Source organism: Natrix helvetica (genome assembly GCF_964273705.1).
Source record: "Natrix helvetica genome assembly, chromosome: W".
NCBI classification, from domain to species: Eukaryota; Metazoa; Chordata; class Lepidosauria; order Squamata; family Natricidae; genus Natrix; species Natrix helvetica.
The window spans coordinates 54,756,152-54,781,017 of NC_138555.1; the positions used below are offsets into that span (position 1 = coordinate 54,756,152).

The window sequence follows — 24,866 nt, forward strand, 5'->3', positions numbered from 1 at the left end:
CCCACACCAAGCCGTGAAGGCTGACCACGTAGAGTTGTAAATGCGCGTGGTCGAGGGGCATCTGGAAGCCTCGATGGTGGAAATGACTTTGGCGGAAAGGTTTGCGCCCCTCAGGAGGCTCTGCTCAAGAGCCAGGTGGTCAGCTGGAGCCACTGGGGCTCTGGGTGCCTCAGGACCCCCTGGCGCAAGGCGACCTCCTCCTGGGGGATCCGCCAATGCGGTGCCACTGACAGCTGGACGAGGTCCGCAAACCATGGACGTCTCGGCCAAAAGGGGCCACCAGAATGACCAGAGCCCCTTCCAGGACTATCTTCCTCAAGGTGCCCTGAATTAGGGGTAGGGGAGGAAAGGCATAAAGTAGGCCGGGAGGCCACGGTCTCCTGAGGGCGTCCGAGCCCTCCGCATTGAAGGCGGGAAATCGGGAGAAGAAGCGGGAAAGCTGTGTGTTGCTCGGGCTGGCAAACATGTCCACCAGTGGATCGCCGAACCTGAGGCAAATCCTGTGAAATATCTGTGGGTCGAGTTGCCACTCGCCGTGATCCACCGTCATACGGCTCAGCCAGTCTGCCTGGTGATTCGCCACACCCGAGATGTGGTCTGACAGGATGGAGGCCAGATTCTTCTCCGCCCAGCCGCCCAGCCTCCGAGCCTCCAACCACAAGCTTCTGGAATGGGTCCCTCCTTGATGGTTTATATGGGCTTTCGCTGCAACATTGTCCGTCAGGAGAAGTACATGACGATTGGAGATCGATTTCCGGAAGTGAAGGAGGGTGAGGCGGGCCGCCTTCAGCTCCAGCCAATTGATGCTGTGGCGCAGGTCGGACTTGGACCATCTTCCCTGCGCCAGGCTGGAGTCCATCACCACCCCCCAGCCAAAGAGACTCGCGTCCGTCGTGATGGTAATGCGGTCCAGCTCCCAGAACTCGGCCCCTTGGTTTAGGGACGGGGACAACCACCACCTCAGGGACCAGCAGAGGTCTGGCGGAATCCGAATGGGACACGGAGAGTTGCTCAGTTTCCGCCTCTGGAACGGGATGAGAGACCACTGGAGTGTTCTGGAGTGTAGTCTCGCCCACGGCACGATTCCAATGCACGAGACCATCTTGCCTAATAATCGTGCTAAAGTGAGGATGGAAGCAGACCGACTTGTGTAGACGCTTTTTGCGAGTTTCTGGAGGCTTGTCAGACATTCCAGGGAGAGGCGAACCAGTCCTGCCCTCGAGTCTATTACTGTGCCTAGATGAAGTATCGTTGTTGAAGGCGAGAGATGACTTTTGAGGAAGTTGACTGAGAATCCCAGGGATTGCAGCATCTGAATGGTGGTCTGCAAATCCTGTACTGCTTGTGATCGTGATTGGGCAGGGACGAGGACGTCGTCGAGGTAACAATGGAGCCTCACCGGCCTCGATCGTAGGTGAGCCACCATTGCCGCCAGGACCTTCGTGAAGGTGCGAGGGGCCGAGGCCAGGCCGAATGGAAGGGCCCTGTATTGATAATGTTGACCCTCGTGGGAGAAACGGAGAAATTTGCGATGGGAAGGCCGAATCGGTATGTGCAAGTATGCCTCTGTCAGATCTATGGAGGACATGAAGTCGCCCTGCCTGATACCTAGAAGAATTGACTTCAGAGAGGACATCTTGAAGCGTCGGTAGACTAGGTAGGAGTTGAGATGCTTCAAGTCCAGGATCGCTCTCCATCCCCCGGAGCTCTTCGGGACGACAAATAGGTTGGAGTACACGCCTTGACCCCACTCCTCCAGGGGAACCGGTTCGACCGCCCGAATCTCCAGAAGGTGCTGGACAGCGAGGAGCATCAGGCGGCGTCTCTCCGGATCCCTGGAGGGGGGAAAGGTCCGGAAGATCGTCGGGGGATGGGCAAGGAACTCCAGCCGGAGTCCTTCTCTGACCGTCGCTCTGACCCAGGCATCTGATGTTATTCGATCCCACTGGTCCGCGAAGGACGCCAGGCGACCACCAATGGGGAGACTCGGGTTCGAGTCATTTTCCCCTGCAGAAGGGATGGCCGCCCCCCCCTCGAAAGGGCCATTTAGACTGACTTTGATACCTGTTTCTATCTTGGTAGTAAGGGCACTGACTCTGTCTGTCATACCTATAGGGAGTGTATCTCTGCTGTCGGGAATACTGATCTGACGCCCTAAAGGAAGACCTACGGTGGGAAGAGGGACGGCTGTCAGACTTCTTTGTGTTAGTCGGAAGAACCTTCTTCTTATCCTTGTTTTCGACAAGGATGGGGTCCAGAGAGGCCCCAAATAGGTTAGGACCTGAAAAGGGAGCCGCCGCCAGGCTCCACTTGGACTTATTGTCCATTTGCCAATTCCGGAGCCACAGGAGCCTCCGGGCCGACACAGAGGTGGAGAGGGCTCTGGACGCGAACTTGATGGAGTCTAGGGTGGCGTCAGCCGAAAACTGGGTAGCCGAGATTATTTTGGTGAGGTCTTGGTGTAGACGCTCATCCTGAATTGGGATGCGGTCCTGCAACTGCCGGAGCCACATGACCGTTGTGCGGTTAAAGTAGGAAGCCGCCGTGGCCGCCTTAATGGCCCAGGCAGAAGCGGTAAAATTTTTGTGCAGAGTTAGTTCTGCCCACTTATCCTCCGGCTTCAGTTTGTCAGCCACGTCACCCGAGACTCCAGAGGAGGCGATGGCCAGGAGGGCGACCGGAGCGTCCACCGTGGGAAGCTGCAGTGCCTGGGCAAAGGCTTGTTCCATGTTATAGTAACGTTTGTTGTTGGCGCCCGGGTTGGGCAGGGAGGAAGGCCTAGACCACTGATTCTGGACTACTTCTAGGAAGAGGGGAGGCGCTGGAACCTCCACCTTATCCGTGCTGGGATTTATAAACATGGCCAGATTAGGATCCCTGTGTTGGGACACGGGGGGGGGGTGCCAATTTGGGTGGTCTTTTTGGCCTTGCGTAACATAGGCTTGAAGGCCGGAGGTGGGAAGAGGCCCGGAAAAACTGGGGCCTCGGGAGATGCCGAATCCTCATCCTCCGAAAAACCAAGGTATAAATGGGCGGGTTCCCCCAAGACTGAACCCTCGCTGACCACTGAAGGAGAAGGAGGCCTAACACTGTCATGACGCCTGGAAGCGGGAAGGGGACTCCCCCTGGGAGCTGGCACGGGACTGGGCCTACCCTGGGAAACATCTCTATGAGCTAGGCCCAAAGATATACCCTTGTAAATTGCAGTGGATATCAGTCTCCTGATACTGGCAGGCAAATTTTCTAAATCCTCAAGATCTTCCTCAGAGGGTACCACTGGAGGCCCATGAGGAGCTAATTGGGGCGGTGGTAGATAATCTCTGGATCCCCCTTCCCCTGGATCCTCCACCCCTGCCCTGCAATGCCTGGGTGAAATGGAGGGGGAGGGGGAGGCCACCTCCCTTCTGGGTCTGGTCGGAGAGACAGAAGGTGAGGAAGGACTGAAGCCCCTAGCAGGGGATTCAGAGGCCTGAGACCTGGCATCAAGGGGAGATCTGGACCTAGAGGGAGAGTCAGGTCTTGAAGCTTGAGCACGCTTCTCTGCCCTGGCCACCTGCTTTTCCAGGGCCTTCTGTCTTCTGGACTCATCCTTGGCCGCCACCCGGGAAGGGCGATGTTCTGCCATAGGCTTGGAGGCCGCTGTTCTGGGCATTAGCCTGCCTTGGTTCTCCTCCACCCCCTCTGTGTGGGCCTGAGCATCCGAGGTTGTGGAGGTCATGATACACTCACGTGTCTTCTGGTGTCTGCCTCTGAATCTAGGCCTCGTTGTTCCGTAGGCCTGGAATGCTCCTCGAGGTTCAGAGACCTCATCTCGGTCTTCGTTGTGCGTTGGAAAGGCCACCGCCGCCCACGAGATTGCACCAAAATGGCCGCCGCGCCTCGTGGGTGAAGCTCCGAACGATTCTGCGCCTCGCTCTCTCTGGCTCTGAGGGGTTAGCCTCGCAACGAGCCGAAACGAGCTTCCAAGGAACACTGCCGATTTTACTGTTCCTCTTCTGCCATTGCCTCGTCGATCGCGCGCAGCGCTCTAGTGGAGGCTCTCGGCTGCGGAAGCCCTTTTGAAGTAGCGACCAGCGATCCGAAAGATAAGCGCTGCCGCGGGGCTTGTAAGTGCCAGCAGGATCAAGTTGAAATTTGCTGCCCGGCTCTTCAGCACAGATTTAATTTCAATGAAGCCGCGCTCAGTAGAGCCAAGGCCCTTGGGCGCTCTCGGGAGCGTGGGGAATCCTCGCTACTCCCTCAATAGGACTCTGTCCTTTCATAATTTTAACAATTTAGAGAATCCAATTATCCAGATTAAGACTAAACTCACTAATTACCTCACAGGAGCCAAAGCTGTTGCTTGGACCAAAGACTGAGGGAACTGGGAGCCACGAGGGAAAGGAGGATACTTAAAGAAAAATCCCTCAGTCTTTGAACCAATCAGGCTGTAACAAACCCTGCTGTAGCCCCTCCCACCAGAGTCACTGGAAAATTGACATTTTTTCCAGGAAAATAGAAAGAAAGACACATCATTAGGGTATACTTGTAAAGCATACCTCAGAGGCCTTGCAATGACATACTTAGGGGAAAAGAATAGACAGAATAGACAGTGTGCAGCAGCTGCCAAAAAAGCCAACACAGTTCTAGGCTGCATAAACAGAGGGATAGAATCAAGATCACGTGAAGTGTTAATACCACTTTATAATGACTTGGTAAGGCCACACTTGGAATACTGCATTCAGTTCTGCTCGCCACAATGTAAAAAAGATGTGGAGACTCTAGAAAGAGTGCAGAGAAGAGCAACAAAGATGATTAGGGGACTGGAGGCTAAAACATATGAGGAACGGTTGCAGGAACTGGATATGTCTAGTTTAATGAAAAGAAGGACTAGGGGAGACATGATAGCAGTGTTCCAATATCTCAGGGGTTGCCACAAAGAAGAGGGAGTCAAACTATTCTCCAAGGCACCTGAGGGTAGAACAAGAAGCAATGGGTGGAAACTAATCAAGGAGAGAAGCAACTTAGAACTGAGGAGAAACTTCCTGACAGTTAGAACAATTAATCAGTGGAACAGCTTGCCTCCAGAAGTTGTGAATGCCCCAACACTGGAAGTCTTTAAGAAGATGTTGGATAGCCATTTGTCTGAAACGGTATAGGGCCGTGATGGCGAACCTATGGCACGCGTGCCACAAGTGGCACGGGGAGCCATTTGTCAGGGCACGCGAGGCGCTGCCCTGTCAGCTGGCCAGTGCACATGGGCGCGCTGGCCAGCTGAGTTCACCTTTTTAGAAGCTATTTTTCACCTTCCACAGGCTCCAGAGGCTTTATAGGAGCCTGGGGAGGGCGAAAAGAGCCTCCTCCGCCCCCCGGAGGCTTCATGGACCGTCCCTGAAGCCTTCGGAACGCTTAAAACCACCCTCCGAGCAAACCGGAAGTCACTTCCGGTTTGCTCGGAGGGTGGTTTTAAGCACTCCAAAGGCTTCAGGGAAGCCTCTGGACAGTCCCTGAAGCCTCCGGAGGGCCTCCGGGGGGTCGGGGGAGGCTCTTTTCGCCCTCCCCAGGCTCCTATAAAGCCCCTGGAGCATGGGGAGGGCAAAAAAACATGTAAAAATGGGGGGGTCGCGTGTTTTGCGTGCATGCGCACTGGGGGGGTCGCGCGTTGCATTATGGGTGCGGCACGCCCGCACTCGACCCCCCTGCGCTCCCCCCACTTGTGGCACGCGAGCCAAAAAAAGGTTCGCCATCACTGGTATAGGGTTTCCTGCCTAGGCAGGGGGTTGGACTAGAAGACCTCCAAGGTCCCTTCCAACTCTGCTATTGTATTGTAGAACAGACAAACTCAAAAGAAGTTGGAATCAGAGTATAAAAGTCTGGAGACGGAGTTGCAGAAAAATCAACAAAACAAAAAAGTAAAAAATATGATGGAACTGCAAAAACATAAATTGAACCTGATAGAAAATGAAGACTTGGCAAATAAAATAAAATCAACAAAACAAAACTTTTTTGAAAGTGCAAATAAACCAGGACGTTGGCTGGCTTATAAGATGAAAAAGGAAAGAGAAAAAAGGCTGATAAGCCAATTTGTGGATGAAGAAGGGAATCTACAACATTCAAATGAAAAAAAGAAAAAAATAATTGAGAACTACTACAATAAGTTCCATCAACGTGAGAGGGTTCCAGAAGGGAAAATAAGACAATTCTTAAGAGAAAACTAAAACAACTAAAATCCCAGGAAAATTTAAGAAGGCACTAGAAGAAAGAATAACAATGATGGAGGTAACAGAAGGCATCAAAAGCAAAAGAAGGGGAAAACACCAGGACCAGATGGATTACCGGCAGAACTGTACCAAACATTACAAAAAGTATTAAGTAATGTAATGTTGGAACTATTTAATGAGTTACTAAGGGAGGCAAAGATGCCAGAAACATGGATGGAGGCATATATAACTCTTATACCAAAAGAAGAGTCAGATCCACAACAAGTAAAGAACTATAGACCTATTTCACTATTAAATGTCTATTATAAAATTTTTGCATCAATAATGGCAGAAAGAATGAAGAAATTTTTAAATGAATTTATACACGTAGACCAAAACGGATTTGTCCCTAAGAGACAGATCAGAGACAATATGCGAATTGTATTGAATACGCTAGAGTACTATGAAGCCCACCCACAGAGGCAAATGGCGTTGTTATTTCTGGACACGCAAAAGGCCTTTGACAACGTGAACTTATGATAATGCAATTACAAATGATGGAATTTGGTGAGGGATTTATAAAAATGATCAAAATGATATATAATAATCAATCGGCAAAGGTAATGGTAAACGGTGACATGACAGGAAAGGTAGCGATTATGAAGGGAACTAGACAAGGATGTCCACTATCACCATTAATATTTATATTGACACTAGAGATTTTGAATAGAGAAATACGACAAAACAAAGAGGTAAAAGGTATGAGGGTCAAGAAAGACGAATATAAATTACAAGCATTCGCGGATGATTTGGTGTTTATTATGGAGGATCCAATAGAAACAGGGCCAAAACTAGTTGAAATAATAGAAGAATATGGAGAAGTAGCGGGTTTGAAGATTAATAAAGACAAAACAAAAATTTTGGTGAAAAATACGACAGAAAAACAGAAAAGATAGTTGATGGGGAAACTGCAAATACAGGTGTTGAAAAAAGTGAAATATTTGGGTATCCAATTGACATCAAGGTGTGTAACATTAAAGGAGGATAACTATTATAAGGTGAGAAAACAAATAGAAATAGATCTGGAAAGATGGAAAAACCTACAATTATCATTAATGGGAAGAATAGCCGTAGTAAAGATGAATATATTACCAAGATTGCTATACCTATTCCAAACAATGCCAATAAAATTAGAGAAAAAATACTTTGAAAGTATGACTAAAATAGTGGGGAAATACATATGGTAAAGGAAAAAAGCAAGAATTAATATAAAAATGTTGCAATATGCAAGAGCTCAAGATGGATTTGGATTACCAAACTGGAAATTGTATTATCAAGCAGTGGGACTAACTTGGATGAAAGAATGGATCTTATTGAGAAATACAAGATTATTAACATTATAGGGCCATGATTTGCAACTGGGTTGACATGCTTTTCTGTGGTATGGTAAAAGTAAGGCACATGGCTATTTTCAAAGACATTATGTAAGGAATGGATTATTAACAATATGGGAAAGAGTAAAAGGGAAACATTATTTAGAAATACCAAAATGGCTTTCAACAATGGAAGCATTGACACATCCAAATATTAGTAGTATGAATAATATTATTAGATATAAAGATACCTTAACAGAAAGAGGGGAACTAAAACAAAAACAAAAATTAGAAGAACAAGGGATTGATATAGGATGGTTTTCACAATTGCAAATACAATCAAGATATGAAAAAGATAAAAGGGAGTACGGTTTTAACTTGGGAAGTTCAGAGTTGGATAAGATACTTATGGGAACAAAAGAAAGAATAATAAAGAAACTATATAGTCATCTATTAAGAACTAGGCTAGAAGATGAAGTGGTTAAAGATACAATGTTAACTTGGGCAAAGAACTTTGGCTACACCATTGAGCTAGAAAAGTGGCAACAACTATGGGAAAAGAACTATAAATTAACCATGTCAACAGCTTACAAAGAAAATTTATACAAAATGTTTTATAGATGGCACATGTCACAGGAAAAATTAGCAAACATGTTTAAAGACAAGTCAGTGAAATGTTGGAAATGTCAACAAACAGGTTATTATCATCGTATGTGGTGGACATTTGCAGAAGCAAGGAAATATTGGACTAAAATAAGAGTATGGCTGGAGAAAATGTTACAAGAAGAAATAGAATTTAGACCAGAGATATTTTTACTAGGTATTATCCCAGAGAAACTCAAGAAAGAGGATAGCTATTTGATTATACATGTAACTACAGCAGCGAGAATTGCATTTCCCCAAAATTGGAAATTAAATAAGTTACCAACAGATGAAGAGCTAATAAAAAAGATACTAGATTGTGCAGAGATGAATAGGTTGACACTGAAAATAAAGGATAAAGAGGAACCGGTGTACTTCCAAGACATGGGGAAGTTTTTATGATTGGCTACAGAAAGGAAGCTAGAAAAAAAAGTAAGAAGATACAGAACCCAGACCATGCACTATTAAATGAAAAAAAAAGGGGGGGAGGGGGAAAACAGAAAAGAAAGTATTAAATATATAAGTATATATTCAAGAGCGAGATATAAGAGGGGGGAAAACATAGTTAGGATAGATTAGCGAAGGTAAGGGAATAAGAAATGATACTAAAGTTAGCGGAAATACCATCCCAAGGAAACATAAAGTGAGATTTGAGACACCTATAAAAACAGAAAAAGAAAGGGAGAGAGGAAGAGAGAATGAGAGGAAGAGGGGGGAAAGAAGAAAGAGGTAAGGAGAGGAGGGTAGAAGGGAGAGAAATAGAAGGAGAGAGGGTAAAAAGGGTAAGAGGATGAGTAGGAGTAGGGGAGAGTTAAGGGAAGAAGGAAGGGGAAGGAGAGGAGGAAGGAAGGAAGTAGAGAAGCGAGGAAGGGAGAAAAGAAAGGGAAAATAAGGTGATGTTACAATAGGCGGGATGGTAAATAAAGCAACCCAAACTGTATATTATTAAAGTAGAATAAAATATGGATTAAAATATAAGAATGAAGACATGGCATAAAAGGGACAGTTAGAAGCTTGCTTAAAGGGACAGGGAAATGTCATCAGCCTTCAACCACAACATGTTCCAGCAAATGTCCCTATGTCAAAAGTCCAAAACCACAAGTATGCAATCAAGTAGATGAAATTGAAATAGAACCAAATGAGTGGGCAGATCATAATCCAATAAAATTAAGATGGAAAGGTCAAAGAAGAAGAAAAAGATGAATGATGAATTCAAGCGTCATAAACGAAACAGAATACACTCAAATGCTGGAGAAAGAACTAAAACAATTTTTTAGAATAAATAAAAGAGAGGATACCTCAATTCAAAATCTCTGGGACACTATGAAAGCATACATAAGAGGCCTTACGATTGCCTATATGGCAAGGAAAACTAGAAATCAAAAAAAGCAACAAGAAAGTATGCAAAAGGAACTTATGGAAGCCGAAGATGAACTCCAGAAAGACCCAAAGAATAAAAAGAAAAAAGAAAAAAGAGAGATAATCAAACATAAGATCAACCTAATAAATCAAAAGGAATTAGCGCAGAAAATTAAAGCAGCCAGACAAAGCTATTTTGAACAAGCCAACAAACCCGGACGATGGCTGGCATACAAACTGAAGAATGAAAGAGAAAAAAGGATGATATACCAATTGAAAGACGAGAAGGGAAGGATTCAATACAAAGCAGAAGAAAAGAAGAAAATTATACATAAATACTTCACAAAATTATACACACAAGACAGTATGGAGGAAAATAAAATAAAGCATTACTTAAACAAAGCAAAGATAAACCCAATCTCAAAAGAGCAAAGGGAGGCGATAAACAGGCCAATAACGTTAGCCGAAGTGGAATCAGCTCTGAAAAACCAGAAAAGTAATAAAACACCAGGACCAGATGGAATACCGGTGGAGCTATACAAAAATAATAAAATAATACTGGAAGAATTAGGGGTAGACATGTTTAATGAAATCTTAGGAAAAGCCAAGATAGCGGAAACATGGACAGAAGCAATAATATCGCTAATCCCAAAAGAAGAATCCAGCCAACAAGAAATTCAAAATTACAGACCAATTTCATTATTAAATTCTGACTATAAAATATTTGCAGCAATTATGGCAGGAAGAATCAAACAGGTTTTAAATGAACGAATACACACAGACCAAAATGGATTCCTACCTCACAGACACATTAGAAATAATACGAGAATCATCCTAGACATAATAGAGTACTATGAGGCGCACCCAGAAAAACAAATGGTACTGGTTAAAAAGCATTTGACAATGTAGTTTGGAAATTTATAATAACAGTATTGGATGAGATGAAATTCAGTGAAAAATTTATAAAAATGATAGAAGGATTTTATAATAACCAGACAGCCAAAGTTCTGATGAATGGAGAACTAACAGAGAAGATCGAAATAAAAAAGGGAGTCAGACAGGGATGCCCCCTCTCTCCTTTGCTGTTCATACTGACTTTGGAAATCTTACTAAATGAAATTCGGAAAGACCAGGGAATAAAAGGTTTAAGACTCAAAAATGAAGAATATAAGGCACAAGCCTATGCCGATGACTTAGTATTTGTACTAGAGGACCCATTAGATTCCAGTCGGAAATTAATTCAAAAATTAGAAGAATATGGCGAAGTGGCAGGATTAAAGATCAATAAAAACAAATCAAAAATGATAACCAAAAACATGACAAAAAAACAAAAAGAGGAACTCGAAATAATAACCAATATGCAAATAGCTAAGAAAGTGAAATACCTGGGGATCTGGGTGTCGGCAAAATGTTCCACAATTAAAGATGATAACTATAACAAATTAGTGATACAAATAAAGAAAGACTTAGAAAATTGGAAAAATATTCAACTATCACTCATGGGATGCATAGCGACAATCAAAATGAATATTTTACCAAGAATCTTATTCCTGTTGCAAGCCGCACCTATTAACCCAGGTAAAAAATTCTTTCAAGAATTAAATAACATAACCACTAGGTTTATTTGGCAGGGACGAAAAGCGAGGATCAAACTAAAGTCATTGCAAGACAGCAAAGAGAGGGGAGGTTTAGCATTACCAAATTGGGATTTATACGCATTGGCAGTATCAATAACATGGGTGAAGGATTGGATAGAGCTAAAGAATAAAAGAATTTTGACCCTGGAAGGCCATGATTTGCAAGCAGGCTGGCACACTTTCTTATGGGATGATAAAAATAAAACACACAAATACTTTCAAAATCATTTAATTAGAAGAGCGTTATTGCAAAATTGGCTCAAAATAAAAAAAATCCATTACGTGAAAATCCCGAATTGGCTATCACTAACAGAAATGACAACTCACCCAAATTTTATAGATTGGAACAAAATACTAAGATATAGAGACTTAATTGATAGACAGGGAAACTTAAAAACAATTGAAGAATTGGCAGAACAGAACATGAAAGTGGACTGGTTAACCTACCTGCAAATCAAAACTAAATACAATAATGATACCAAATTATATGACATTGAAACAGAAACACACGAATTGGATAAAATCATCCAAAGCCCAGATAGAAAAATGATAGGGAGAATATATAAATTTCTCCTGAAATACAAAATGGAAGAGGAAATTGTGAAAGAACAAATGATAAAATGGGCACAGAACTTTGGACACAATATTGAATTAGACAAATGGGAAAAATTTTGGGGAACAAACTTAAAAATGACACTCTGTCGCATATAAGGAAAACCAGTATAAAATGTTTTATAGATGGCACCTGGCACCAACAAGGTTAGCTAAAATATCGTCAAATACATCCCCAAAATGTTGGAAATGCGAATCGATACACGGAACGTACTACCACTTATGGTGGACCTGTGAGGAGGCTAAAAAGTTTTGGAAAAAGATCAAAAACTGGCTGGAGGCAATAACGGGAGATAAAATAGAATGGAAACCGGAAATCTTCTTATTAGGATTACTGCCTACAAAATACAAAAAAGAAACCCTGTACTTAATATTGCATATAATAACGGCGGCAAGGATTGCCTATGCCCAGAAATGGAAAAACAAGCTAACTCCAAGTGAAGATGAAATAATAAGAAAGGTGATGGACTGTGCTGAAATGGACAAGCTAACTAAAGAAATCCAGGGAAAAGAAGAATCAGAATTCTATCAGATATGGGATAAATGGTATAGGTGGATGGAGGAAAGAAATAGGAATCCTAGGCGATAAATAAGCAGAATGTGGTAGCTCTTATAGATTGTTGTCGGTGTTAAAATGTTTATTCATTGAATAATATAAATACGAATGATTTTGGATAAAAGTACTTTCAAACAAATGTAGTTAAAGGAGAATGTTGGTATATTCTTTGATTTAAAATGCACAACTTAATTTGAATGAAGTATAAAGAATGATTGTAGTAATGCACGGAATTCAAATGTAACCAATCGACATGCTAGCTGGAAGACGCATTGAAGAGTGTTGTGTGTGTGTTATCTGTCTAATTAAAACAATAAAATTAAAAAAAAAAGCTTGCTTAAAGGGACAGGGAAATGTCATCAGCCTTCAACCACAACATGTTCCAGCAAATGTCCCTATGTCAAAAGTCCAAAACCACAAGGTTCAATTAAAGTTCGTTAATGGCACGTAGTCCATACCTGTAACAAAAGGAGAAGACCCCCATCTCCTTTTAAGGCTTTTTCCTCAAGGTAACCAATAAGAAATGAGTTAAGTGTTTCCGTGTTACACTGTCTTTGAGAATGTATAAGAATGCGTGCTTCGATAATGAACGGGGTTCAGAAAATCACAACGTTAGCCATGGGCTAACTTTTCTGAACCTGGCTGCCAAATAAACTTTTCCTGTATCCTGAGAAGTCTAATGCCTGTCATTTTCTGCAACAATTCTGGTGAGCGTGGCGGCAGGACTTAGAGCGATATTTCGCTGAGGACGGAACGGACCGACCGGTGCCCCATCGAGGCCATCTCGGCCTTCTTCAGGCGCCACGGAGATCCAAGAATGTGACCAGGATCAGGACAAGTTAATAAAAATTACGCCGGCTGAGAAAGAAGACGCCTGCAGGCAAGTATCAAAAGAATTGTAGACCCACTCGGTTAGGAGTGGAAGAGGGAGCCCGATCACCCCCCTGACCCCGGGATAGCGTCCCTTCCAAATGGAACCAGCGTATCCTAATGAGGCTCTAGGTTTGTGTGGGTGGTTAAGTCATCGCAGTTCCTGAAGGCGACCGTGGTATTCGGGCACCCCAGGTCGGTGACAGTGTCTTAGAAATAGAACATGGGAAGGTGGGGAGCGTTCCTCGAACACCTCTCCAATGCATATTGAGGAGAAAAAAAGCTTTGAGAGAGTTTTAGTAAAAAGTCTCTGGCAGAGAAATTATCCTCACCCCTATTATAAAAGCCTCAAGGAGGAAAGAAAAAGCTTTGAGAGAGTCTCAACGAAACATTTAGTTCCTGTCTGTTTTAACTTGCATGGTTGTCCTTGATGATGTGTTTAAGTGTTTTTTTGTTTTGTTAAAAAGAAAGAACAAACGGTCCCATTAGGTAGGGCCAGGAGAAAGAAAACCAAAAGGTTATCGAAGGGATAGATCAAGTGGACCACAAACCTGGTCCAAGGGAGCAGTTGAGATAAAAACTCAAATTGCCCTAAGGGGATTTTATTGCCAGAAGCTGAAGGGGAGCTACGTAAAGTGTGGATATATGCTCCATTCTCAATGGCTGATTTATGTAATTGGAAAAATCAAATTCCTGCTTATAGAGAAAATCCAGATGAGATGCATGTCCTTTTTGCATCCATTTTTCTGAACTCACCAGTCTGCTTGGGCTGACATAAAAAGTCTGATGGAAATTTTATTAACCACAGAGAAAAGAAGGCTAGTGAAGGTAACCATGAATAAGCCTTTGCAGACGGATCATGTAAAAAAAAAAAAACCTGGACATGGTTACTGAAGGAACCAGATTAGGAACCTAGCACATTCAGCTGCAAAACTATTGGACCTTAGTTTTGTTAGGATTCAAACAAAAGTTAAGAATTTAGGGAAGGTCTATTAAATTCAATAGAAACAGGATGAAAATCCAGGGAAATTCCTAGAATGCATTTATCAAACCTTTAGGCAATATACCACATTAGATCCTGAGGTTGAAGAAAATAAGAGAATGGTCAATATGATCTCCAGAAGATAGGCTAAAGATACAGAAGGATCTTGACAAACTTGAACATTGGGCACTATCTAATAAAATGAAATTCAATGGTGAAAAGAGTAAGGTCCTACATTTAGGCAACAAAAACGAAATGCACAGGTACAGTATAGGTGGTACCTTGCTCAACAGTAGTAACTGTGAAAGGGATCTTGGAGTCCTAGTGGACAACCATTTAAATATGAGCCAGCATGTGCAGCAGCTGCCAAAAAAGCCAGCACAGTTCTAGGCTGCATCAACAGAGGGATAGAATCAAGATCACGTGAAGGGTTAATACCACTTTATAATGCCTTGGTAAGGCCACACTTGGAATACTGCATTCAGTTTTGGTCCCCACGATGTAGAAAAGATGTGGAGACTCTAGAAAGAGTGCAGAGAAGAGCAACAAAGAAGAGGGAGTCAAAAACTAATTTTCAAGGCACCTGAGGGTAGAACAAGAAGCAATGGGTGGAAACTAATCAAGGAGAGAAGCAACTTAGAACTGAGGAGAAACTTCCTGACAGTTAGAACAATTAATCAGTGGAACAGCTTGCCTCCAGAAGTTGTGAATGCCCCAACACTGGAAGTCTTTAAGAAGATGTTGGATAGCCATTTGTCTGAAACAGTATAGGGTTTCCTGCCTGGGCAGGGGGTTGGACTAGAAGACCTCCAAGGTCCCTTCCAACTCTGCTATTGTATTGTGTTGTATCTTCATTGGTCAATCTGCAGATGACATTAGGGAAAAAAGGGGGGCCAGGAAAGGCATCTTTGAACTTGTAGAATGAGCATACAAAGCGTAGATTAATTAGGGCTCAAAACCTCAGAGAAGAAGGAACTTCAAAAGGCAAGAGGAAACACATTTTTTTCTTGCCAAGGCTCTTAGATAGAGTGGGAGGCAAGGGGACCTGCCGGAAGAATTGTCGAGGAGGTTGTTTGCGGGGATCGGTAGTTAGAGGCACACATGCTGTTGTTAATCAGGTTGCTGCAGCCTGTCTCTGTTGTGACAAAACAACCCAAAGACAGGATGGAAACTTCCTTTGGAAGTCCTTCTACAAGGCTCCCAGGTGCTGTGTGGCAAATAGACGTCCCCACAATTTTCCCAGAAAGTGAGATTTAGAGATCTCTTGGTTTTGTGTGTATTAAAAGACATTGTGCCAAGGTTTGGAGTTCCTTTGAATAGGGCCTCAGATTCTGGCCAACATCAGATGAATCAAGAGCCCCACCCAGATGCAAACGATGTGTTAATGAAAGTCTCCATACATCTGGATCTTTAAAAATTAGAGATCCAAATTAGAAACGGAACACCCAGGGCAGAGACAGGTATTAACAATCTAGTGCTTAAGGAGATAGAACAACGGGCATAACTTCGAGCAAAAGTAAGAAATTCAGCAGGTCATAAAAAGGTAAAGCCTATTGAAAAATAATCAAGCAACGAATTTGCGAACACCTAGAAGCAAACAAAGTAATAGCCAAAAGCCAACATGGATTTGTCTAAAACAGATCATGCCAGACTAATCTTATTGCATTCTTTGATAATGTGACAAAATTAGTGGACCAGAGGAATGCCGTTGATACAGTTTACTTGGACTTCAGTAAGGCTTTTGATAAGGTAGACCATAACCTACTACTAGATAAAGTAGAAGAATGTGGGTTAGACAGCATCACCACCAGATGGATTCGTAACTGGCTGACCAACCGCACTCAACGTGTAGTCCTCAATGGAACTGCATCTACATGGAGGGAAGTATGCAGTGGAGCACCCCAAGGCTCTGTTTTAGGCCCAGAACTCTTCAACATCTTCATCAATGATTTGGATGAGGGAATAAATGGGGAACTCATCAAATTTGCAGATGACACCAAGCTGGCAGGAATAGCCAACACTCCAGAAGATAGGCTAAAGATACAGAAGGATCTTGACAAACTTGAACATTGGGCACTATCTAATAAAATGAAATTCAATGGTGAAAAGAGTAAGGTTCTACATTTAGGCAACAAAAATGGAATGCACAGGTACAGTATAGATACCTTGCTCAGTAGTAGTAACTGTGAAAGGGATCTTGGAGTCCTAGTGGACAACCATTTAAATATGAGCCAGCAGTGTGCAGCAGCTGCCAAAAAAGCCAACAGTTCTAGGCTGCATCAACAGAGGGACAGAATCAAGATCACGTGAAGTGTTAATACCACTTTATAATGCCTTGATAAGGCCACACTTGGAATACTGCATTCAGTTCTGCTCGCCACAATGTAAAAAAGATGTGGAGACTCTAGAAAGAGTGCAGAGAAGAGCAACAAAGATGATTAGGGGACTGGAGACTAAAACATATGAAGAACGGTTGCAAGAACTGGGTATGTTTAGCTTAAGAGAAAGAAGGACTAGGGGAGACATGATAGCATTTTTCCAATATCTCAGGGGTTGCCACAAAGAAGAGGGAGTCAAACTATTCTCCAGGGCACCTGAGGGTAGAACAAGAAGCAATGGGTGGAAACTAATCAAGGAGAGAAGCAACTTAGAACTGAGGAGAAACTTTCTGACAGTTAGAACAATTAATCAGTGGAACAGCTTGCCTCCAGAAGTTGTGAATGCCCCAACACTGGAAGTCTTTAAGAAGATGTTGGATAGCCATCTGTCTGAAAAGGTATAGGGTTTCCTGCCTAGGCAGGGGGTTGGACTAGAAGACCTCCAAGGTCCCTTCCAACTCTGCTATTGTATTGTATTGCATTGTATTGTATTGTATTGTATTGAATAGGAAGATCTAGGTAATTGGACTTGATTAATTTGATGTAATTCTTAGGTGTGTATCTATACTAATAACATGTAGAATTGAATGGTGTTCAATTGATTTTGATATGTTTAACCAGCTGGCAAAATAAGCAAGCTTTTCAGCTGGGGCTTGAAGCTGTGGGGAACAATAGGATATAAACTGCTCTCTGAGTTTTCCCACTGCTTGGAGAATGAGCCACATGTTTCCCAATGAAAGAAAATTGAAGATTTAAAGGGACAAACTCTTCCCCAGGCCTGAAAGTGTTGTTTCAGGATATTTGTGCATGTAGGTCTGGGTGGATTGAATAAAACTGAAATTGCATGAAAGGTCCTTGTGAAAAGTAGACGAAAGAAAGAGAGATGACAGGATGCAACGTAAAGCTGAATTGCTGACAGTTGCATTGTCAAATAATTCCAAAGCCCAAAGCAGAGGTCAATGTAATTGGTGTAAGAAGAAAAAAGGCCACTGGCTACAAGAATGTCCCAAGACATGCTTGAATGCCCAGTTCCTCTTTTGGGTCATGATATCCTATGCAAAATGGGAGCTACACTGTCCTTTGAGGAAGATAAAATGGCTCTAATGATGAGGCACTCCCTCAGATGAGATATGGCAATGGTGGTTCAAGAATCCACCAGGCCATGCGTATCATCATGCACCAATAATTATACAAGTAAAGCCTCTAGCCATGCCTGTTTGCCTATGCCTTCTTCACCATCTCAAATACATAGAAACAACTAAAAACTGTTTGCTTTTGTGTAGGAAAAGTAACAGGTCAAAAGAGGCTGTTTGCTCTTGGAGACTAGGTTTCTCCAAGGATTAAAAAAAATTCACCTACCTTTTTGGTGAAGACTTTGGCTCAGGCCTAGAAAATGTCCAGCCTTGCAAAGATGGAAATGTGCTACTCCAATATGTAGATAATATCCCAGTAACCGAACAGACGAAGGAGATTTGTTGAAAAAAATACCAATCTATCAATTGCTTCATCTGTTAATGGACAAGGGACACCGTGCCCCAAGGCAAAAAAAAAAAAAAAAGCTGGAAGGCAGGGACAAAAAGCCCCAAGTTAAATACTTAAGAATAATAGGATGTGAGTGAAAAGAAGCTGTATGCCAAATTGCGAGAATTCTTAGGTGCAGCAGGATATTGCAGAATGAGGATTTCAAATTTTGCGCTTCTAGCCAAACCTCCTTACGCATCTACGAAGGAGGGTGGGGAAAAAAAAAAGAAGAAGAACCCTTGCTTGAGGTTTAAAGCAGAAACAGGCGTACAAAGCCCTAAAGTCAGAATTATCTTAGGCTCTGATAAGAAAAAGGAAGTTGGCAACAACCTGTGGCTTATCTATCTAAACAACTGGACTGTTGCAAAAGGCTGGCCACATTGCCTAAAATTCTAGCCGCCACAGCTCTCCTAATGGAGGAAGCTAATAAATTAACTTTCAGACAGCCTACCAATATCTACACTAGCCACGCAATTCAAGGAATTTTAGAAATGAAGGGACATTTACAAATATCAGGCACTCCTGACTCAAAATCCACAAGTGACCTTGAAGCAAACAAATGCCCTAAACCCTGCCACCCTTTTGCCAATACCAGGACCCGAAATTGAGTATAATTGTATGAGAATCATTGAGAGTCAGTTTTCATGCAGACCAGACTTAACGGACATGCCGTTGAAATCTGCAGACTATAACTTGTTCACTGATGGATCAAGCTTCATTACTATGGGAGAACATTATGCAGGCTATGCAGTAGTCTCCCTTGCCCGAGTCTTTGAGAGTGGACCTCTCCCAAAAGGCACTTGTGCCCAAGTAGCAGAATTATGGGCTTTAATCCGTGCATTAGAGAGGACATCGAATGAAAGGGTGAACATCTGAATTGACTCTGTATGCCTTCCTTACTTTGCATATCAATACTGCTGATTATAGGGAAAGAGGTCTTTTAACTGCCTCAGGAAAGAAATTAAGCAAATGTGTGAATTGCACTGTTAAGGAAAAGATAAGGTGTGTTTTGAAACCCACTTTAAATGGATAGATGCCTTACCCTTAACTCTCTGTTAAGAGATTCTCTGGAAGGAGAATCCAGGAAGATGGAAGAGGCAGAGAGGCTGGAAGTGTGTGCGTGTGACAGGCTGTGATTTTTAAAAATGTCTGAGTGAATCCAGGAAGGGGGAAGAGGCAGAGGGGCTGAAAGTGTGTCCGTTTGATATTGAGTTTTAAAAAGGTCTGAGTGAATCCAGGAAGGGGGAAGAGGCAGAGGGGCTGAAAGTGTGTCCGTTTGATATTGTGAGTTTTAAAAATGACTGAGTGAATCCAGGAAGAGGGAAGAGGCAGAGAGGCTGGAAGTATGTGCGTGTAACAGTCTGTGAGTTTTAAAAAGGTCTGAGTGAATCCAGGAAGAGTGAAGAGGCAGAGGGGCTGGAAGTGTGTGCGTGTGACAGGATGTGAGTTTGAAAAATGTCTGAATGAATCCAGGAAGAGGGAAGAGGCAGAGCGGCTGGAAGTATGTGCGTGTGAGCGTCTGTGAGTTTTAAAAATGTCTGAGTGAATCCAGGAAGAGGGAAGAGGCAGAGAGGCTGGAAGTTTATGTGTGTGACAGGCTGTGAGTTTTAAAAATGTCTGAGTGAATCCAGGAAGAGGGAAGAGGCAGAGGGGCTGGAAGTATGTGCATGTGACAGTCTGTGAGTTTTAAAAAGGACAGGAAGTGTGAGATGTACTCCATGTAAAGAACTTAATTTATCTCCTTTTGAAATGATGTTTGGACGGCCACCGGTTTATAAGCCATAATTTGAAAAATCATATAAGGGACCTAGGACAGCTGGGGTCCTCATGGGTGAATCAAATGGTGGGATAATTGAATAAATAAATACAAGAAATCCAACAGTATTGTGTCTCCCTTACCCCCATCATTTTTAACAACTTCCAGTCATAATATTCAGATAGGGGACAGAGTGTGGTAAAACACTGGAAAGGGAAGAATTTGAAACCTAGATGGAAGGGCCCATATACTGTGGTCATGTGTTCTCCACTTGCAGTAAAAGTGTTGGAATCCAAGTTTTGGATTCACTGGACTCGAGTTAAGCCAGCTGCTGATGAGTATTGGGAGGCAGACCAGGAAGAAGCCCGTCCTCTAGTGATATGCTTAAAGAAATGCCCCCTAAAAACTGCCCTACCGGCAATGGGCAGAATTACGGGGCAGAAGAAGCCCTACTGAAGTCACACTTGGAAGCTGACTTCTCGACGTATGGCTGAAGATTTGGAGGAGGAAGACAACGTTCCATTTATTAGATATAAGATGTATTAGAAAGGTTGAGCACCTGTCAGGAAATAGCAAGCCAAGTATTCATAGTCATAACTGTACTATCTCTCGCTTTAGTGAATGTACTTATTTGTTGTATTGCATATTCATCCCTCAGGAATTCTCCCCTCCAGAGGAAGACAGGTGCTGAGGCTAAGATCATTAAGTGTAATCAAGAGGAAAACGAATCATCTGATGACACTTATGTTTGAGGAACCGTGGGAATGGGTTCTTTGCAGTGTAATAGGAGTTTTCGGATTGTGGGTGATATGATTAGCAAATAAGATTTGGTTTTGTGGATTGCCCAAAGCTGATATTGCCATTCCTTAAACTATATATAACCCCTCCCTGATGCGGTAATTCAGTAGGATAAAAGAATTGTGTTAGGAGAGGTTTTGCGTGAGAGATGATTATGAGCTTTTTGTGGCTCTGGCTGTTATTGGCAAAGGACTTGCTAAGTGATAACGTCTTGAATCGTAGTTCCCAATGTTGCGAAAATACCCAAGCAACCCCCCTTGCTCTTGAAGAAAGATCCGTGGATGCTAAAAATCCCGAAGAACAGGGTGGAATCAAGTTATATGCTTGGGGACAGAACCGTAAGCCAATTCCAACACCTAAAGTCAATTATCTGACAAACCCTGTAAGAAAAGGGGCAAAGCATAGGGAAAACAGACCCCCTGCAACAATTGAGAAAAGGAGACTATAAAGAGTGCTGGAGTTAGGTCAAAGCTTAATCAATCAGTCTGATCCTGCCCTGGGTCAACAATACTGGTTGTGTCTGTCTGCTGGATCTTTACCTTATCATGCTGTTTCAGTTGAGCAAGATCTTTGAAAACAACAACAACAACAAAGCTAAGATAGTCCTTGTGCATCAAACGATATCAGGAACCTGGCATTCCTGTGGGGTCACTATCAGAAGAACAATGCCCATCTGAAATGTACCATGCCCCCAGGAAAACCCTTGTAGATGTGAAATTAACTCACAGCATGTCTCCCTCTGCTCACAAGCTCTTCCAACAGAGGGTCACTTTCTCGCTCCCAACCCCTACTCGTTTTTAACCATTGGGAGGGGAATCTGACTACTGGAAGGTGCCCAAGGCCATTCCAGCCACCCCGACTTCCCGTTTGGCTTTCAATACAATCCACCATGGGATTTTGTGTTCATTTTCCCTCTGGAAACACCAGTTCCCACTATCTCTTTGAAGGACCAGTTCTCAGGGATAGGCAAATGGACCCTAACCAAGAGGTTCCATTACAGCCCCTAACTGGTATGTACTTGGCAGGAACCTTACAGGTCTGGACTAATGAAAAGAACCTCTGAGCCCATGCCTTTTCTATGAACATAGGAGTGTGTGTATGGAAAAATGGAGTTGTCTTCTTATGTGAGAAAAGCTTGCTGTTTCCATATGAATAGATCAGGGAAAGTCTGGGGGGTGGTCCAAGAACTACGAGTTTGAGCTTCCTCTATTGGTCAAAAAGTACAAGGAACAGATGTGTGGTTCTCTTGGCTACCGGGAGCAGGTTGGATCAAGGAAATGCTAGTTCTTTTATTATGTGGAATCGCAAGTTTAGCCTTCCTCCCTTGCATAATACCCTTGCTTAAACAACTCGTTATGAGGTCTGTAAAGGGAACACAGGGTGAAAAGGAGTCAATGTTACATAAAAAGCCTAATCCCACATACCCTTAAAGATGATGATATTCAAATTGCACTCTTAGAAGTAGAGAAAGTGATTTTGAAAGATAAGGCCTAAGATGTGTATTGCTTGTATCCTTGCTTTTTCTGTTATTCTGTATCCTGCATGCTTATATTGTTAACCTAACAGGCTATACTCAATTGTGGGCCTTAATAGAGTCTAGAAGGGGGGAAATAAAGTAGAATAAAATATGGATTAAAATATAAGAATGAAGATGTGGCATAAAAGGGACAGTTAGAAGCTTGCTTAAAGGGACAGGGAAATGTCATCAGCCTTCAACCACAACATGTTCCAGCAAATGTCCCTATGTCAAAGTCCAAAACCACAAGGTTCAATTAAAGTTTGTTAATGGCACGTAGTCCATACCTGTAACAAAAGGAGAAGTAAGACCCCCATCTCCTTATAAGCCTTTTTCCTCAAAGTAACCAATAAGAAATGAGTTAAGTGTTTCCGTGTTACACTGTCTTTGAGAATGTATAAGAATGCGTGCATCAATAATAAAGATAGTTCAGAAATTCACAACGTGAGCCATGGGCTAACATTTCTGAACCTGGCTGCCAAATAAACTTTTCCTGTATCCTGAGAAGTCTAATGCCTGTCATTTTCTGCAACATTATAACCTATTAAATGGAATAACAAATGTGTAAGAATGACAAATGTAAAGAAGAATAACAATTATGTGAATGTATACTTAAAATGGTAAGAGAATAAAAAAATAAAAAAAATAAAAAAAACCACTACACCTGATTTTGACCTCTGTTAATGCAGCCCAGGACTGTGTTGGCTTTTTTTGGCAGCTGCAGCACTTTTAAATCAAAAAACTAATTGTTATGAGCTCCACAGCAACCTTCCAATCTTGATGAATGGGCTTCAGAATGATAACTTTAGTTCACTGTAAATAAATATATGGTGTATGTTGACACAAAAATTCCAAATGAATTCCAAAAATTCATGTATACATACAGAGCCTGCAGTCACTATTAAGAAAAGGTATCTTGGAAGTCAGAGCAGATGGCTTAATGAAGATATCAATGCAGTTTAGGGCTGCTATAAAATATGTTAACGCAATAACACAACTGCTCAGGCTATTAAGGTTGAAAGCGACTTTATTCCCTTTTCTACTTCCTAGAGAAGCATGTGCAATTTTCCCTCCTCTTTCCATCACGAAAAAAAAATATCCCAATGGTCCCTGCCTATCACACCGCAGTCTGACCAACCTCTGGAAGCAGACACTCCGAGGGTCAAACCTGACCAAACTTCTCCAGGCAGCTCGGCCTCTCGAGCGCTCCGATCCCCACCCTCCCTTTTCGAAGCTCGCTGCTCTTAACTGGGCCGTCGGCGGCGGAGACGACCGATTGGGCTGCACTGAACAGAGCCCAAAGCTGCAGTGTAAAGCTTGACACCTTTCAGGCCTTACAAGTGACTTCATCTCTGACCTGCCAGGTGGCTCACCTTATTATTGTACTCTTCTACAAAGCTGCCCAGGGCAAGTCGAAAACGCTTGTCGGGCCTGACACTCCAATTCATGGCGTAGACGATCCATGGCGCCTCGTACTTGTAGATCTCCTTGCGCTTCCCGTGCAACGACATGGCGGACGGGAAAGCTTACTCCGTCAGCCTCTCACGACCTCCTCCCGATATCACTCAATTTCTTCACCTCACACAACGGCGATGGCTAACCCCACTACTCCATTCTCCCTGTTCAAACTCTGGTTTCTAATTGGCCCTCGACCACGCCTTTCCGCAACTCCTGGATCTCCCATTGGTTTTCCTGTACGTCCATCTCGCTGAACCTCCGAAAGAGATTTACATATTGGCCCTCATGAAAATATGTATTAGCAGGGAAAGTTGTCTTTCTTAGATAAAGACCGCCTCTCTCATTACATTTGAGCGTATGAAGTATGAGTTAGTCGCTCTCTTAAAAAAAAAAGACAGAGATAGAGATAGAAATGTGTAGAGCCACATTTGAAAAGTTTGGAATATGAATTCCTGGTTCCACTGAGCTATATTTTAGTTTGTTCCGAGTGCTCGAGGCTATCTAGAAAGTTTCACTCAGCCAGAAAGGGGTGCATGGGGTGACAGCCACGGTATCTGGGTAGCAACGTATTCTTTACAAAGAAAAAAAACTAATAATAATAGTTACGTAAGTGGTGTTTTTAATTCAAGTGTAACTTCTTGTGCTTAATGCTGTCATCCTGTAGGAAGTTATCACCTAGCCCTCTCCCAGAAAAATGAAATATCCTAGGAAATATTGATAAGGCAGAATATTATATTTTCCTGGATGTGAAAAAGGGAGAAACACATTTTAAACACTAAATTCCTGCAGCTTCCTGCCCATCCCCACTTTGTCAATGGGCCATTAAGAAGGCCAAGCCAGTCCACTTTATATAATAAAGAGTTCTCCTCTTCAGCTGTGATGGGTGTAGAGTTCTGGCAGTGACAATGAAGGCATGATAATAAGCCTTTACTCAACTGACCACATGGCATCTGAACTCAATCAAACCTGAATTCAAAACAGCCTAGAGGGTTGCCCCTGCATGGGCCCATGTGAGTCTGGCAACCAATCAGAATACATTTCTTACACAGGAACAGGAAACAGATAGGTGGGGCAGAAGAGATTATAAAAATCCCTGCAAGCCCTTCTCTTCCCCTTCTCTTCCCTTCCCTTCCCTTCTCTTCTCCACCAACATTGAAGCATGTGATCACTTTTCTGTTCAGGGCTCAAGCCATGTGGTCCTGTCCACCATTAAAACCATCTTTCCAAGC

The 24,866-nt window shown here is 43.0% G+C and overlaps 1 protein-coding gene across 1 annotated transcript in view; it reads right to left on the reverse strand.

Annotated features, from left to right (window-relative positions):
- LOC309400852 (DDB1- and CUL4-associated factor 7-like) overlaps positions 1 to 23,845 on the reverse strand; it is an 82,265-nt gene extending 58,420 nt beyond the window's left edge. Inside the window, exon 1 of the mRNA XM_081969561.1 lies at positions 23,553 to 23,845. Coding sequence (XP_081825687.1) covers positions 23,553 to 23,690 — 138 coding nt within the window. The 5' untranslated portion in view covers positions 23,691 to 23,845. The remainder of the gene's footprint in view (positions 1 to 23,552) is intronic.
- Between the last annotated feature and the right edge of the window lie 1,021 nt (positions 23,846 to 24,866).